Here is a 16,637-nt window from a genome sequence, read left to right as displayed (position 1 = left end):
AGTAAAAATTGCGTCATTAAAAAGTTTGAATCGTTATTAATCTGAATACAAAAACAATCATTGAAAGCCTCAAACGACAATGCTACTGCAATGGAAACTCAAATTGAACAACAAAGCTTTAGATCGATATTTAGCTTAAAACCAAACTGTTTATTTGTTCAATTGAAATAACCGCAAATAACTAATCACTTTAATTAAATATCATATTTAATCATCGCCATCATCGGCTTTTTATTTGCCAATGTACAGAGCAATATTACAATAAGTGACCTTATTTTCACCTTCCTCATTATATTTTAAATTCACTCTAATTGCAATTGAAAAAATCAGCTCACTTTTACCGGTTTATCTTCATCATCCTACATCTTCTCTCTCTTTCTCTCTCTGTCGAGCGAGCACACTTGCTCACTCACTGTCTTTCTGTCTTTCTATGTCCCTTTCTTCCTCTCTTTCAACAATTTTCCTCCTCTTTCAATCCCTTTCTTCAAACTCACTAAACCGTATTTTGACTGAAATCATAAGCAAAGAATCAAGCTTGAAGCTTCCATACTTTTCTTACGTTGATTTACTTTCCCCTTTTTCTTGGGCTTTTCGTCTTCTTCTCCCAATTTTTGACACTCTCTTCTTTAATCTTCCTTTCTTTTCTCTGTTATGTGTGTCTATCTTCCTTAATCTCAATCATCTTCAACGATCAACAAATGTTTGCCCCGTGTCTTTACAAATCTTGAATAGACAAAGTATCTGTAAACAAAACAATGTCACTGACGATTGTCAACTTGACAATCAAGTTAGCAACTCATGTTAATTATTCACAGTAAATCATATTTTTTGTCTTTATATCTTTACTTTTCTGTTAAATCTTTCTCATCTTCTGACTTTCTCTGTGTCTTTCATTCCCCCCTCTCTCTCTCTCTCTTTCTCTCTCTCTCTCCACCATTCACTCATCTTTCCTATCATCATAATCATTCTCATCAATAACTTGTCCTCGTTCATTGTTATTTAATGTTTCTCGATTATTACACACTTTGACAAATTGCTGTTCAAAACTCTGCTCATTGTGATCGTCATTTGCAAAGGATAATCAAACCATTAAGTGCTATTTCAATGATTAATTATTGCAATTATATATTGTAATATGTTTATTAAAGCCAGTGTCTTTTAATATTAAAAAACTCAACTTTAGCTCTCCATTTGTCACATGTTAAGTCTATGCCCTTTCCCTAGCCAATGAAATCAGCCTGACTTTATACCATTTTTGGACAAATCATCTTTTATTACCAGTTCAAAAGGTATTTATTTATTAAATCAACCAACTCTCTGATTGTCCAACTTTGTCCAACAATTCAACTATTTTTATCACAAATCTCATACAATGTGAAAGGGGATAAATAGCATTACACTTACCAACAATATCACTGTTTAATCCCCACCACTGCCATGCTAACCTTTTCCTCTGTTCTTCCTTCATTTTCTTCCGCTAACAGTTTCTATTTTTATTTGTCGTTGACTATTAGGGCTGAATAAACTCAATTAGTTGGACGATTTGATTGTCCATTTGAGCAACGAAATGACTCGTAGAGGATCAGCGCTCGGATATGAGCATACATTGGTAAGTAAATTATAAATCGATGCCCTTTCTCTTTAACCAGACCTATTATTATAACACTTTATTCACTCATTTAAACCATGTTTAACCAAACACATGATAAATTGAATCAAAGGTAATTTGATATTTATATAACAAATTAATTGTAGATCAAATCAATTACTTATAGCGTGTTTAATTAGAAACAGACAAACACCTTTCCTTGTGGAGTTAAGCAAAGACCTTTTCCAACCGGTCAAAATTAACCAATCAGGTCGAACTTGCAAGACTCGATGGACTATTTTCGTTGGTGATCTAGTTGATTAGCAGGAAAAACATACAAGTCTCAATAGTTAATCAGGGAAACTTGTTGACTATTCAAGTTATATTTACCTTTTATCATGATGATTTAAGATGATAAGCATGATTTGATCTTGAATTGTTAAAAGAAATGTATTAACAAGTTGGAGAAGGTGAAAAAGAAGTTGATTGCAAAGTTGATTCTTGATGAAGATCAAGTTAATATATCAATGAAACATGCATCGATCCGTGTCAATTGTTGATCTGAAATCCTAACCTGTTATTTACCTGGATAAGACTAATAATGATAATAACTGATGAAAGTAGCACCTTAATTCAATTGTTGATCCATATTCTGTCGCATTGTTTTCGGGTTCATCTTTTTTAAAAGTTAACCTTGAAATGTTCATGTTGAAATCACTTCAACAAATTGAATAGTTTAATGGCCTCATCATTGAAATGCATGTAATAATACGTATATTGAGTCGAGTCGCTCAGCTTTATTCATCAAGCTAGTCATAGTAACATATCATCAATTTTCTATTAAAATGAAGCCTCGGGCATTGTAAAGTATTATTTAATAACATAGCAACCAAAATAATTGTTGAAGAAAGATTTATTCAAATGATTTACAGATCGTCCTGCAATACTGAACTTTGTCTTTATTGTCAACATATGATAGAAACTTGTTAATATTGACTTTGAATATTTACCAAGTATGATACAAGTATGTAAAAACCTTTTAAAATTAAATAACAGAATTAAAAAGAACGAACATGAAAATAATTAGCATAAAATTACAATTAGATATAAATTTTGCTATTTTATTGGGATTTCTCTGGTTCCAAAATCTATTCAAATATGAATCTGATTTGATTTCATTGACTATAACAATTGCAATGAAATTGTACAAGATGTTTAGTTGAGTTTAAAACTTGCTTGACTACAAATTTTCAATGATTTGCTAATTTTCAAGTTGCTGCATATTTTAAGTGGATTTTATCATCAGTTTCAAATAGACTATTCAGAATAATTAAATCAGATTCTCGTTCCATGTTCATCATGGATCACTTGTTCACACCAAATTCCAACGATCTGACTTTCTAAGAATACTCAAATGACTCCTCAAGAGCAAAATGTTTGATTCCTTTTTTCCTTCTCACAATTGTAAGTGTGAATAAACTTTGTTTTCAAACTTGAGTTGATCAACAAAGAAGTATCTTTTTGGTACCAAAACTCCACTTTGATCATCTGAATACAATTCAATCAGACGTCGTTCTCCAAAGTTTTATAGTTTGATAAAGAACATTTCTTTCCAAGTTTCGATAATTTTTACTATAATTTCCTTGAGATTTTAAATATAATTGCAACACAACTCTGGAAATGTTTTTCATAAGACAAACCTCCGAGATGATACGATTTTTTCACTTATATTGTAAAGCATAATAAATAAGAACATAATATTTTAGCTTTTTATTCGCAAATGTGCCTTTATTATATTATATAATATTTAGCGTATCAAATGGCTAAATCTCTTCTTCTTTTGACTTTTTGTTGCGGCAAATTCGATATTAATATTTGAAATGCGAATGATTCAGGGCATTTTTAAGAGCTTAGACAAAATTCAAGGCCATCAAAGGTCACTTCAGTTATTAAGCGATTTTTCGCAATTTTCATGTTAAAAATACGGTGAAAAACTTTTTCTAACATGAAAAAATAGTGCGCAAGATTATTAACCAGATTTGAGTTTAGAGTCAAGCTTTTGATTCGAGATAGCATTGCTTCAATTACTTGCTCAAAAATCAATTTGTCGCCCTCTGATGTTAAAAATCCAGTGTTTAGGTGCATTTAATTGAATATGCATCAATCTGTATATTCACTGATGATACTGCGCTTTATATTACGATGTTATTGTTATTTCAATTTGAAAAATAACTGACACCTATTTTTGTATCATTTAATGAATCATTAGATCTGAACAAAAGTTTTCGTGTATTAATATTTTAAATGTTATTCTTGAATCTCTGGTTATGATTGAAACTCATTTTTGTCAGTCAAGTGAAAATTGTGAGAGGAGTTCAAGATGCAAAACAGTTTAATAAAAGCTATTAATTCAACTGTCGTTCAATTAATTAACAAGATTATCTCAATCATTTTTAATCTCAAATAAATTCTCTTCATAGATTCAAGTCCATATCTTTACGTTACTTGATCAAATCATGTTTACTTTGCTATCTTACACCTTTTTCAAAGTGAGAAAGATGAAAGATGAGAAATGAAGAGAAAGCTGTGAAGATGGAAGATAATTCATTTTTTTAAGATAATCAAGTGTTAGTTGCGAGTCTGATCAATTCAGAGGTTCAAGTCATCTTGAACATCTTAAAGATAATCCATTTTTTAGGAACAGTCTGTTGAGTTGACAATCAATGAACTCAAATTCATACCAATTCAACTTCAGTATTTTATTTCAAGCCAACTACTTAAACCAACTTTGACTTGATGCAACAAAATGAAGTGATACAAAGAAACCAGAATTTTGTTCAACTTTTCAATTGTTAATATAAAATCTTTGAATCATGGGTGTTGTACATGATTACCTTTTAGCCCATGTGAGTGCCTACAGTATTCAAGTGATTCACAACTTTAACCAACCTTGATCCACTTGAATGGAGATGAATGAAACTGTTGATGAACATGAATTTTCAATTTGAATCTTTTTCTTTCTCTTCAATCTATCAGATGTATGGTCAATACCGAGAAGATCTGGGCAGATTCGCAAAAGCACAAGCTCGACGTGTAAAAGCAATTAAACGCAAAGAGGAAACATCGTTAATTAAAAAAGGTTTCAAAAAATATCAGTCAACCTGGAAAAGAAAATTATCAGGTAAGAGTCGAGTTCAACTGTTGATCTAATTGATACGCTTATTGATCAACAAGTGTACAAACTTGATTACACATGAAACATGATTTACAAGTAAAAATTAATAGTTAACAATCAGTGTCAATGTACCAACGTCAACACATGTTCATGTCTTTACTAGATTCCCTCACAATGATCCCAATCAAATCACAGCATCATTATCATAACTTATCATAATTGTGTTCCTATTATAAATGGTGATCATATTATTAAATAAATTACATTAAATCAATGAGCTTTCTTAATCAATTTCTATTGAAACTAATTGCTTCTGTCTAATTTATCATCTAATTAGTTTATTGTTCTAATCAGGAAATAATTAACATTGACAATTGAGTTATTAACAAATATTTGTCTCTTTGTCTGACTTTTGTTTTTGTTATTTACTTGTAACTCTGATCGGCTGAGGATGTTTTAATAATGAAATATTTCCTTGATTGTGATTAATGATTAAACCTCTTAATCAGTACAGTAATTGGTTTCAAATAAACCCATTAACTCTTGACTTTGTCTCATCTGACGATACTTGTTTCATTGATTATTTACCAAAAAATAATTAAATCTCATCTGTAACTAACGATTTGACGATACTTCAAATTTTGCATTTTACTAGTCAATTGAGCTTCGACAGGTTTCACGCTCGAAATTACAGTTTAATTTCAAATTATGATATTATGATCTCAATCGATCAAAGATTATTTCATTTTATTGATAATTCAACTCTTGAATTATATTAACATTGTGTACTTGTGTTTTGTTTTGTTTTTGCTCGAACCATTCATTGATTACTCTATTTACGCTATTTACGTCAATTATTGATATAACTAGTATTTGGAAATACAATTAAGTAAGGAAAGTAGCTCTGAGTATGAAGAGTTGATTACTATTGACAATTTAATCTCGTATTATAATAACATTGATAATGAGTCAAGTGTTGATGAAAACTCACTAATCCAGATGAAGTACGTTATAATAACATGTTATAACTTAAGAGTTACAGTTTCGTAAGATTAGTTCATTAGTGAATTGATGACTATTTCAATGGACAACAATTGATTTTATTCAATGTTTTGAGTAAAAAACTTGTAATGATCAATTTCATCATGGATTAAAATTGAAACTTAATGTTTTACAATTGAAATGCCATGTATTAATTGATTCAATTGAAAGATTATTGTCATCACTTTGTTGCTCCGTTTTCATCGTCACATAATTAAACTGATTTTCAATCAACTTCCAATGACTCGATCATTTTTTATTGGTCAAACAATTTGATGCAATTCATACTTGATTAATGAGCGCATTAATTGTTGGACTAATCAGACTTTGATATTTGTAATAAATGAAAGAGCATGTTGAAATGATGAAATGAACTCAAAATAATGTTTATTGGTTGCAACAAATAATCAACCTTTTCATTGGTATCAATGGCTAATTAAACTAAATCGTTTGTAAAATTGACAGACTTTGAATTGTAATTCACTTTCATTGCAATCATGAAACCTTGGTAACTTTGCCGATGAAATTCCCGATTGCTGTTTGATTGTTTCAGGCTATTCAATTTTAGTCTGCAAGTTTTAATAGTCTCTATTATAATTTGGGTTATAATTCAACATTCAATGATTAATTGTCTTTGAATTGAAATGTTGAAAACAAAAGTTTAACTAGTTTAGTCTTTTTCCGACAATTTTAAGGTTTGCAATTGCATAATCAGTACAAGTACAATTGTTTAATTGTTTCATTCAAATTACTATTCAAAAAATCAGATTTGGAGTATTTTGCATAAAAAAGGTTGAAATAGTTGTGGATTGAAAATTAGAGAAAACTCATGAAAGAAAATCATAATTAAAAATGAATTCTCAAAGTTAGTAAGTCGTTAACTCTGTTACTAAACCATTCTGATGATTCTGTATGCACTCATTATGTAGGGCTTTGCTTTATCTTTCACTTCTGTTAGTGGGCATAACTATAGGAATATTTATTTATTTTCAGAGCCGCCATCTTTTTAGACTGGAATCAGCTTGTCGAAAGTCGATAACTTACTCGGTAAAAAGATTAGAGGTTTAAAATACCTATCAGACCTTGAAAATTCTGACTTGAAGCTCTTTGATTCAGCTATGTTTAGTCATTTATTTTGAAAATTTATCTGATATTAATCTGATTTTTCTATTTGCCTTTCAGTTTATTTTCAAATTTTCTGGAAATATACTTTTGCCAAAATTGGCGAAGATTGGATTTTTTTGGCCCTACTAGGAATGTCCATGGCTTTTACTTCATTTTTCATCAATATAGTTATTGAATCAACCATAACAGCTAGACAAAGGTTATACAAAGATTTTACTAACGATTCACCCATCTGGAAGTTCGTTGCTTGGACAACAACACCGATTATCATGATTTTGTTTGCCTCTGGATTTGTGCATATTGTTGCTCCACAAGCAGTTGGTTCAGGAATACCTGAGATGAAGACCATTCTCGGTGGAGTTGTTCTCAATGAGTACCTAACCTTCCGCACCATGGTGGCCAAAATTGTTGGCCTTTCGTTTACTCTGGCCTCAGGATTACCCTTGGGTCGAGAAGGTCCTTTTGTTCATATATCTTCCATCATGGCTACCCTTTTGTCCCGAATGGTGACCACTTTTAAGGGCATCTATGAGAATGAATCTCGAACAGGGGAAATGTTAGCAGCTGCGTGTGCAGTTGGTGTTGCTGCCACCTTCTATACACCCATTGGTGGAGTCCTTTTTTCAATTGAAGTAACATCAGTTTATTTTGCTGTAAGAAACTACTGGAGAGGCTTTTTTGCTGCTTGTTGTGGGGCCACAATTTGGAGATTGTTGACTGTTTGGATTAAAGATGCTTGTAAGTTTTCTTGACGGTTAACCTATTCAAATATACGATCCAAAATTGTCATAATTGTTTCAATCAGATTTTAAGCTCAACAAATTGAACTCAAATCTTTTTATGCCATGCATTCAATTATTTTTATGCTGATGTAACTGTTGATCTAGAGAACATTTGAGCCAAAAGTTTTGTCAATTACAAATTTCATTTCACCAAGCAGAATCTTAATACACTTTTCGATGAAAACTCGAATTACTTTTGAAAGATTAAAATCAATATGAAGTTGATGAAAAACAAAAATTCAATTCGATGCGATAGAAGAGAGAAAACAGAACATTTTGTATATTTACATTTTACAGTAGTGCTGTTACATTAATTAATTGCCTGATTGATGTTTAATTTTAATTCACAGCCATTTCTGCACTTTTCAGGACAAGTTTTAAAAGTGAATTTCCCTTTGATCCTCAAGAGTTGTTTGTTTTTGCCTTGATTGGTGCCTTCAGCGGCTTTGGAGGTGCTTGTTATGTTGCCTTTCATCGTAAAATTGTTCAATTCAATCGAAATCACAAACGATGGAATCAATTTCTTCAACTTAAGTAAGTTTTCAATTAATGATCAAAATGAATCTTTTATAAGATATGATTTTCTTACAAAATGTTAAATCAGCGGTCAATTTACAAGTAAATTGAAATATTTGCATGTTTTCAATGCTGAAATTGTTCCAAATAATCAGATAATTAATTTTATTATTTTTTCATTCAGTCGATTCCTATATCCCGGCCTGGTTACTTTAATTATCACAAGCTGTACATTTCCTCCATTTCTAGGTAAATATATGGCTGTTGAGGTAAGTAGGTTGGTAGATATTATCATAAATAAAAGTATCATTGATTGTTAGTTGTAATATTTTTATTGTAACTGTTTGAGTTTATTAGTGTTTGACTCGTCGATCATTTCATTTTTTACTTTTCATTCACTTGCTTTTTCAAGGTAACTTTCAAGTGGACCAACAGTGAATAGTAAATACAAATATCTTAAATACATCCCAACTTGTATCTTGTTTATCGCAATCTATAATTAACTTGGAGAATAAGCAAGGTTAAAAATGTTCGAACTTGAACAATTTGCAACTTTGTTTTATACGCTAAATACATTAGGTTTAAGTTGAAACAATTGAAATCATATTTTTAATCATTTTTAGCCTCTCAAGTAAATTTCCTTGATTTGATAAGTTTCACCTTTGATCTTGAGCTAACGCAGTTAAGATAAGATTTGACTTGAAACAATGTACATATCGGATCATTTCTCGATTCTTGTTCATGGAAATTTTGACTTTTTTTAACAATAACTAGTAGACATTTCATTGTTATTTGCCAAATTTTAATCATTTATACATTTATGCTATTTATTGATTATCCAATAACTGATAAATTTGTTTATTTCTATCCAGATTTCAACTCATCATTTAGTTGACCAGTTATTTAGTAATATAACTTGGGGTTCAGGATCTGAAGATTATGTTACTCAAGGTATTCTAAAGGATTGGACGACTGACCACACAAGTTTTTATTTTCATCTTTGTTTCTACATTTTTATGACAGTAAGTCATCAAATTAAATGACAAGTTGATCGAAGGCTTTTTTAATAAATAGTCAGTTGCAAGTCGCAACTCCATATTGCGAGTTTTTTATTCGTTCGATTTCTGGCTTGCCACAAATGGCTATTCATTTTGACGAGCTTTTCGTTTAACTGCAATTTTTAGCTAATGATTTTATCCTAACTATTCATTCAGTGGTGGACTTCAGCTCTAGCCTCGACAATCCCTGTTCCAAGTGGAGTATTCATTCCAGTTTTTTTGATGGGTGCAGCTTTTGGTCGACTTGTTGGAGAGATTATGGCTGTTTTATGCCCAGACGGCATCCCTTTTGGCGATCGTATGTATCATTAATTACTTTGTTTGTGCCTTTGCTTACAATTAATATTTTATTTTCTGTCAGGTAATATACCAATTGTCCCAGGAGGTTATGCTGTTGTCGGTGCTGCAGCTTTTGCTGGCGCTGTAACTCACACCATTTCAACAACAGTTATCGTTTTTGAATTAACTGGTCAAATGTCACACATTATTCCCGTTATTATGTCAGTTTTGATAGCGAACGGAATTGCTCAGTCATTGAAGCCTTCTATCTACGATTCTATCATTGAAATAAAAAAGCTTCCCTTTCTACCTTCAATCAAGTCGACCTCATCAACAGCTCATCGTATCATGGTTGACGATATAATGACTCGTGATATTGTCTACATTTGGCGTCGATGTTCTTATAAAGATTTATTAAACACTTTGGATACCAATCTCAAAATTGAAACCTTTCCATTAGTTGATACACCAACATCAATGATATTATTGGGCTCTATTCAGCGTCATGAACTGCGTTATATTTTAAATAAACAATTGAGTAAAGAAAAACGTCTTCAAGAGGTTCAAAGACGATATTCACAGCAAGATTGTGTTAGAACTTTTTCAACGTTACCTTCAACAATGGAATCGTCAAGGGAGTCTTTGCCACAGTCCAAGACTCCTGAAGCTAAATCACGATTTGAAGTGAGGTTAATCAATAGTCAAAACGATGGATTTACAACTGGATCTACTGGAAGTGGTGGTGGGTCCACAGATGGCAAAAATGCACAAAAAAGATCATCTCCTCCACCCTCACCAACAATGGGGACCAAACCACCTGTTAAATCAATTTTGAAACAAACAGCTACTTTCACGACATATTCACCAAATTCAACATTGACACAAGGTTTGAATCAATGAACACTTTTTATTAATACATTTATAGTTGATCACTAATTTTATCAAAGTCATAATTGAATGATTCTTGTCTTTGAATTTCTAATTTCTATAATCTCTTAGACTTTAGACTACGTCAAGCATTCGAAAATATTTTTATGAAGAGCCTGAAACTGCAAGATGCTCATCCAAACAAAGTAAGCAATTAAAATATTTCTAATGGATAGTTGTTGAGTTGGCCATCATCCTTACATCTTATATTGTCGACTTTTCATCTTTATAACAGGTTTCTAGTGGAGTTGTGTCCAACAGCGCACCAAGTACTCCTTCAATTCAACGGAGAGTACAATTGGTAAGTCAGTTTTCCGTATTTTCAGAGCTGATCAATTGACTTATAATTTTCAACTTATAAATTTATAAACAGAAATAGACAAACATATTTAACAATTGATTTTCCAATTACAGCCTAGAGAACGAGTAATTGACATGTCTCCAGAAGAACAACTGGCCTGGGAAGAGGAACAATTAAATTCAATCATTGATCTCTCAGCGTGTCACATTGATCCAGCACCATTTCAATTAGTTGAACAAACTTCATTAATCAAAGTTCATTCTCTATTTTCTATGTTACAATTAAATTTGGCCTATGTAACATCTATCGGTCGTTTGGTTGGTGTAGTTACACTTAAAGATGTAAGTAATTATTCACAATTTAGTGGACAAATCATAAAACTATTTTTTACTTGTTTTAGATTCGAGTTGCTATTGAACGCATGAACAATGGTACTTTGGTACCAAAACCAATGTCATCTTCAAATATTGGAATTCCTCCCTCGGATGGAAGCTACACTGATACATTAACGTCTGTTGCAACGGATGAGTCTAATCCTAATGTAGAAGATGCTAATACAATTAAAATGGGAGCTGTTTAAATTCAGAATGAAAGTTGTTTCTTTTTAGGTACACTTTTTTTATGATTTTTTATATAAATAGATACAAACAACATTACAAAAGTCAGATGTTGTATAATGTACTTCAAATACCATGACCATATAAGACATTATATCTACTGACAATCTTAGTAAAATAAGTAATTTAAATTTTGTAAGAAAACGAATTTTATACATTTTTTAAAATGCTAAAAAGCACGATTTTTGAGATCATCGAAATACCAATAGTTGAACTGCATCCTTTAAACCATGTCAAGATCTTAAAATTGATATGTGAAGCTAAACATTTTTTCAATTGCCATTAGGCAACCCAAAAATCTTGACGGTTCCAGCATCACGACCAAATGTGTCTTTATCATCACAGGCGAAGGCGAGGATATACCTCGAAGGATGGAAAGCAACTGTGAATGTAGGAGAATCGACTGGAACACCACTAATCTTTTCACCAGTTTCAACGTAACTTATGTCAATTAAGAGATCTTCAGAACCAGAAGCCAGCAATTTTCCATCATGACTGAAACTGATAGCTCGAGCAGGCCACTCTAGTCTTGAAATTGTTCTAAGACAAACTAAATGATTAGCATCCCAAATCGAAACCATGGTGTCTGCGGACCCAACAGCAAAATATTTGCCCGTAGAATCAAATTCAATACAAATACAATTTGCCGGGTGAGCATTTAGAACAACTTGTGGTTGAAGGTCGGGGTAACTGAGAACATGAATAGCTCCTTGACCAGAAGTGAGAAAGAATAAGTCATTGTCATTATTCCAACTAATTTCATTGACTTCGAATTTGAATGGCTGTTCAACTTTGATTTTTTGCTGCTTAGCGTCAATAAAAGTGATAAGGTCCTCTTTGTTACCAACAGCAATTGACGAACCATCGGGTGACCAACATATGTTTATGTTTTCGCCTACAATCAGAAGTAAAAAACATGAATAATCAGATTAGTGATAAAGATAAATTTGACTAATATATTTCAATGAATGATGTGCAGCTCAAAATTAAAGCTATTTTAAAATCAACTTGAGATTTTACCTTTAGTATTGATTGTAGCGTAATTTTTGGCAACCCGTGAGTCCCATAGACGAACAGTTTTATCCAGTGAGGCAGTAGCCAGTAAATCTGGATGTGATGGATGCCAGCTAAGTTGATCAACTGAGTCTGAATGACCTTTCAATGTGCTCTCCTTGTTCAACCGATCTTTGTCCAAATTGAAAATGGAAATAGATTTATCTACACTGCCAGAAGCCAAGCGATGTCCATCACAGCTCCAGTCGACAGAATGAACTTTACATGTGTGCGATTGGTAATCTCGGATTCGATTGTTTTTGGAAAAATGTTCTTTTGATTGTTCAATAAATGGCACGGTCATGATAAATAAAGTAATTTAATTGAATTTAACAAACAAATAAAGCATGTAAATAGTTTAAATCGAGATGTGGTTTTAGTCACCAAACATAACAAGTAACTGTGGTTACTTCCTTCAGTTACAATCCTTTTTTACCGCCAAGTTTAAAAAATTTCAAGTAACTAATGATGATTTATTTTGTAAAAATTTGTCAATTAATTGATAAATTTATAAGTAAATTTTCTTTAGATAATTTTAAAGTAAAGTGAAGCATCGAAATTCAATGAAACAGATTATCAAAATGGAATTTTTTTAGCTAATGATTTAATCCTTTTCTTGCAACGGTCAAATAACGCGCTTAATAAATATTAAACCTGTAGAGGGCGATTCCCAAGTATCAAGCCTTGTCTTAATTTTAATGAGATTTTTTCATTTTTGCTTAATTTAGATTGTATTTGTCTGCATAATTAATTTTTATAATTGTTTCACTTTAATTAAAGTGATTGTATTATTTGGTAAACATGACCGCACGAACATCTTCACAGCCACTACCTGCAAAGGAAAACGCCTTATTTAAAAAGATATTAAAGTGTTATGAGCATAAACAGTATAAGAATGGATTAAAATTTGCCAAACAAATTCTTTCTAACCCTAAATTTTCAGGTAAATATCATTATTTTATATTTATTTATTAATTCTTGGACTGTATTTTGATCGCCTATTTGTTGAATTGAAATACTATAAAAATTACTATTGATTCAAGTCATTGGTTTCAATAGCAAAATGAGCCATGTGATTTTTCATTTTAACCTTTTTCTCTTATCTTGATTATTATATTCAATTTCTGACTGATTTATATTGTTGATTTATAGTTATTCTATGTTTCTCCTTCTAACTCCCCCCTTATTTCAATCCCTTGCAATCTTACTTGCTATTCTTACCCATTTTAACTGTATCATTTTTTCTATATTATATCTGCATTATCAGAACATGGAGAAACGCTTGCCATGAAAGGACTAACCTTGAATTGCTTGGGACGAAAAGAAGCGGCTTACGAGTATGTGAGACGAGGTTTAAGGAATGATCTTAAATCTCACGTTTGTTGGCACGTTTATGGTCTACTTCAGAGAAGTGACCATAAATACGATGAAGCTATAAAGTGTTATCGAAATGCATTGAAATGGGATAAAGACAATATCCAGATTTTGCGAGATCTTAGTCTTTTACAAATTCAGATGAGAGATATAGAAGGTTATCGTGATACACGATCTCAGCTATTGCATCTTCGACCAACACAAAGAGCATCATGGATTGGATATGCTATGGCCTATCATTTGCTAGGTGACTACGAGATAGCTGCAAATATCTTGGAAGAGTTCAGAAAGACCACAGCAAATGCTCAAAATAAAGGAGCGCACCGAACCAATAACTCTAAAACCACAGTTGACTATGAACAATCAGAACTAATTCTTTACCAAGTTATGGTATATAAAGAAGGAGGATTCTATGATGAAGCCTTGGAACATTTAAACAAGTATGGAGATAATGAAGTTTGTGATAAACTAGCCGTCCATGAGTATAAAGCTGAGCTGCTCTTAAAATTGAAGAAAAGTACGGAAGCCGCCAAAATTTTACGAGAAAATTTAATTGCTCGCAATCCTGAAAACACTAGTTATTATAAGCAATTAGAAGTAGCATTAGGACTAAGTGAGGCTGATATTGGCGATACTAATAATAACAAAAACGAAACCAATCATGGCGAGGATCATATTGGCAAGAGTAACCTTAGCAGTAATGGTAATACTGCTATTGATTGTTCTGATGTTTTTAGAAATGATCATGAGGAAGCCAAATTAAAACTTTACCAGGAGTTTCAAGAATTGTATCCCAAAGCTCAAATGCCATTCAGAATGCCATTAACCTTTATCATGGATGAAGCTAAATTCGAAAAACATGCTGAATCCTACATTAAGAAAAGCTTGAGGAAAGGACAGCCAGCTTTATTCAGAGATTTGAAGAGCTTATATGCTTTACCAAAAAAGTGTTCGTTTTCAAGTGGAGGCGATTTTGGTGCAAAATCTCAATCAATTTCTTTCACCTCATCTTCACCACCCTCTTCATTATTTACAAACAAATATTTACAGCAACCATTATTCAAAAGACAAGTTATCGAAAAACTCTTTCTTAAATATCATGATAATCTCTTAAATCATGGTTACTTCGAATCTGCCGATTCAAGTGATGGTCTAGAGGATGCAACAACCATTCTATGGGTTGACTACTATTTAGCTCAACATTTTGATTACTTAGGAAATTATGAGGAGGCGTTGAAATTCATCAATGAAGCCCTTAGTCATACTCCAACATTAATAGAGCTTTATGTGTTGAAGGGTAAAATTTACAAACACGCAGGTAACATTGAAGAGGCAGTATTCTGCATAGAGGAAGCTCAAAGTTTGGATACAGCTGATCGTTATCTCAACTCGAAATGTGCAAAATATTTACTGAGAGCTAACCGTATTCGCGATGCTGAGGAGATGTGTTCAAAGTTTACCCGTGAAGGGGTAAGTGCTAGTGATAATCTGAACGAAATGCAGTGTATGTGGTATCAGAATGAAGCAGCGCAAGCTTACCAGAGACTTGGTAAATGGGGCGATTCACTAAAAAAGTGTATTGAAATTGACAGACATTTTGCCGAGATAACCGAAGATCAATTTGATTTCTATACTTATTGTATGAGAAAAATGACACTTCGATCCTACATGGGGCTTTTAAGATTGGAAGATGTCCTGAAAAGCCATAAATTCTACTTCGATGCTGCCAAGACTGCAATTGAAGTCTATCTTGGATTATATGACAAACCGCTGGGAGATGAAGAAATTGGAGAAAACATAAATCCTCAGGGAGTAAGTGCCTCTGAATTCAAAAAGATGATGAGTAAACAGAGAAAAGCCAAGAAAAAAGCTGAAGCTAAGAAGGAACAAGGACCAGTCTCAGCATCATCTGCAACATTATCATCCAGTGTAACTACGACAACTACGGCATCACCTTTGTCCACTGCTACAACTGTCAACTCGGGGAACATCAACTTGTTGAATTCAAGTGAAACTAATTCTCATCATCAAAATCATGAACAACCGAACCATTCTCACCCCCTGAATTCAAATTCTTCTGGCTCTCTGCCAAATTCAGGTGAAAAGTCTGATGCAAACAGCTCAGTAGCAGCCAACTCGGGCAAAGAGACTACTGGGGGTGAAATGTTCAACGAGAAGTTAATTCCAAGTAAATTGGAGCGACCAGAGAACCCCTTAGAAGAAGCTATCAAGTTCCTGAAACCATTACAATTATTGGTTAAAAATAACATATCTACACATTTGATGGCTTTTGAAATTTATTACAGAAAAGAAAAGGTGATGTTAATGCTTCAAAGCTTGAAAAGAGCTATTAATTTAAACCCGAATCATCCAATTGTACATAAACAGATAGCTTTGTTCAATGATTTTGTTGAAAAAAATCAAGAGAAGCATAGTCAACCAATAAGGGAAGTTCTTAAATTGGAAATGAACAGAATATTGAATGTAAATCTCTAGCCCTAATAAATCTCTAAAAATAAGTCATTTACTTCGTCTTGCACCTTTGCGGCCGGTCGCTTGTCTCTACCTTTTCTTTTAGACTGATTATCAGGTATACATTCAGTGTCACTTTGCTGATCATCAGACTCTATATATTCTTGATGCTATCGAACTGGTGTATTAAATTTACGCTGGAACTGAAATAAAAAAATGCAATTATTAATATTAGAATCAGGAATAAACCTACAAATGAATCTAGCTTACGTCTCGTTTTTCCATAACATCAGTCAGTTCGTCAAACGAAATTTGGTTATCAAGATATC

The 16,637-nt window shown here is 32.4% G+C and overlaps 3 protein-coding genes across 5 annotated transcripts; 2 read left to right on the top strand and 1 right to left on the bottom strand.

The window, feature by feature from the left end:
* Positions 1 to 483: 483 nt before the first annotated feature.
* ClC-a (chloride channel protein 2) lies at positions 484 to 11,553 on the top strand. 3 transcript variants are annotated; one of them, XM_015936682.3, is made up of 13 exons: positions 484 to 1,289; positions 1,515 to 1,609; positions 4,625 to 4,769; positions 6,987 to 7,667; positions 8,062 to 8,245; positions 8,412 to 8,496; positions 9,100 to 9,249; positions 9,442 to 9,583; positions 9,647 to 10,450; positions 10,564 to 10,637; positions 10,727 to 10,792; positions 10,906 to 11,133; positions 11,193 to 11,553. In XM_015936682.3, exons 2-13 carry the CDS (start codon positions 1,568 to 1,570, stop codon positions 11,370 to 11,372), a joined length of 2,781 nt encoding a protein of 926 aa, XP_015792168.1. In that variant the 5' UTR covers positions 484 to 1,289; positions 1,515 to 1,567; the 3' UTR covers positions 11,373 to 11,553. The 3 variants fall into 3 exon arrangements, with proteins under 3 accessions (XP_015792168.1, XP_089123614.1, XP_025017983.1); XM_089267488.1 differs by having other exon boundaries at positions 1,002 to 1,289; positions 1,485 to 1,609; XM_025162215.2 differs by lacking the exons at positions 484 to 1,289; positions 1,515 to 1,609 and adding an exon at positions 4,226 to 4,494.
* Positions 11,374 to 12,830, bottom strand: tex (THO complex 3 homolog tex). Its single transcript, XM_015936683.3, has 2 exons — positions 12,430 to 12,830; positions 11,374 to 12,304 (listed from the first exon to the last, which is right to left on the bottom strand). The coding sequence occupies exons 1-2, from the start codon at positions 12,764 to 12,766 to the stop codon at positions 11,682 to 11,684; spliced, it is 960 nt and encodes a 319-aa protein (XP_015792169.1). The 5' UTR covers positions 12,767 to 12,830; the 3' UTR covers positions 11,374 to 11,681.
* A 328-nt stretch (positions 12,831 to 13,158) lies between these two features.
* On the top strand, positions 13,159 to 16,359 carry LOC107368830 (N-alpha-acetyltransferase 16, NatA auxiliary subunit). Its single transcript, XM_015936715.2, has 2 exons — positions 13,159 to 13,405; positions 13,730 to 16,359. The coding sequence occupies exons 1-2, from the start codon at positions 13,264 to 13,266 to the stop codon at positions 16,330 to 16,332; spliced, it is 2,745 nt and encodes a 914-aa protein (XP_015792201.1). The 5' UTR covers positions 13,159 to 13,263; the 3' UTR covers positions 16,333 to 16,359.
* The last annotated feature ends 278 nt before the right edge of the window (positions 16,360 to 16,637 follow it).

This window comes from Tetranychus urticae, chromosome 2 (genome assembly GCF_039701765.1).
Source record: "Tetranychus urticae isolate SD_2017Ah chromosome 2, NJAU_TeUrti_SD_1.0, whole genome shotgun sequence".
NCBI lineage: Eukaryota > Metazoa > Arthropoda > Arachnida > Trombidiformes > Tetranychidae > Tetranychus > Tetranychus urticae.
The sequence above is the reverse complement of the archived record's forward strand: the minus strand, read 5'-3'. Positions and strand labels throughout refer to the sequence as shown.

Bases quoted from the DNA above. Each gene is read 5' to 3' on its own strand.
- ClC-a (XM_015936682.3), top strand. From the start codon at position 1,568: ATGACTCGTAGAGGATCAGCGCTCGGATATGAGCATACATTG. The intron at 8,497-9,099 runs GTAAGTAGGTTG...ATTTCTATCCAG, and splicing joins GTAAATATATGGCTGTTGAG to ATTTCAACTCATCATTTAGT. The intron at 9,584-9,646 runs GTATGTATCATT...ATTTTCTGTCAG, and splicing joins CGGCATCCCTTTTGGCGATC to GTAATATACCAATTGTCCCA.
- tex (XM_015936683.3), bottom strand. From the start codon at position 12,766: ATGACCGTGCCATTTATTGAACAATCAAAAGAACATTTTTCCAAAAAC. The intron at 12,305-12,429 runs GTAAAATCTCAA...TTCTGATTGTAG, and splicing joins CGCTACAATCAATACTAAAG to GCGAAAACATAAACATATGT.
- LOC107368830 (XM_015936715.2), top strand. From the start codon at position 13,264: ATGACCGCACGAACATCTTCACAGCCACTACCTGCAAAGGAAAACGCC. The intron at 13,406-13,729 runs GTAAATATCATT...CTGCATTATCAG, and splicing joins TTCTAACCCTAAATTTTCAG to AACATGGAGAAACGCTTGCC.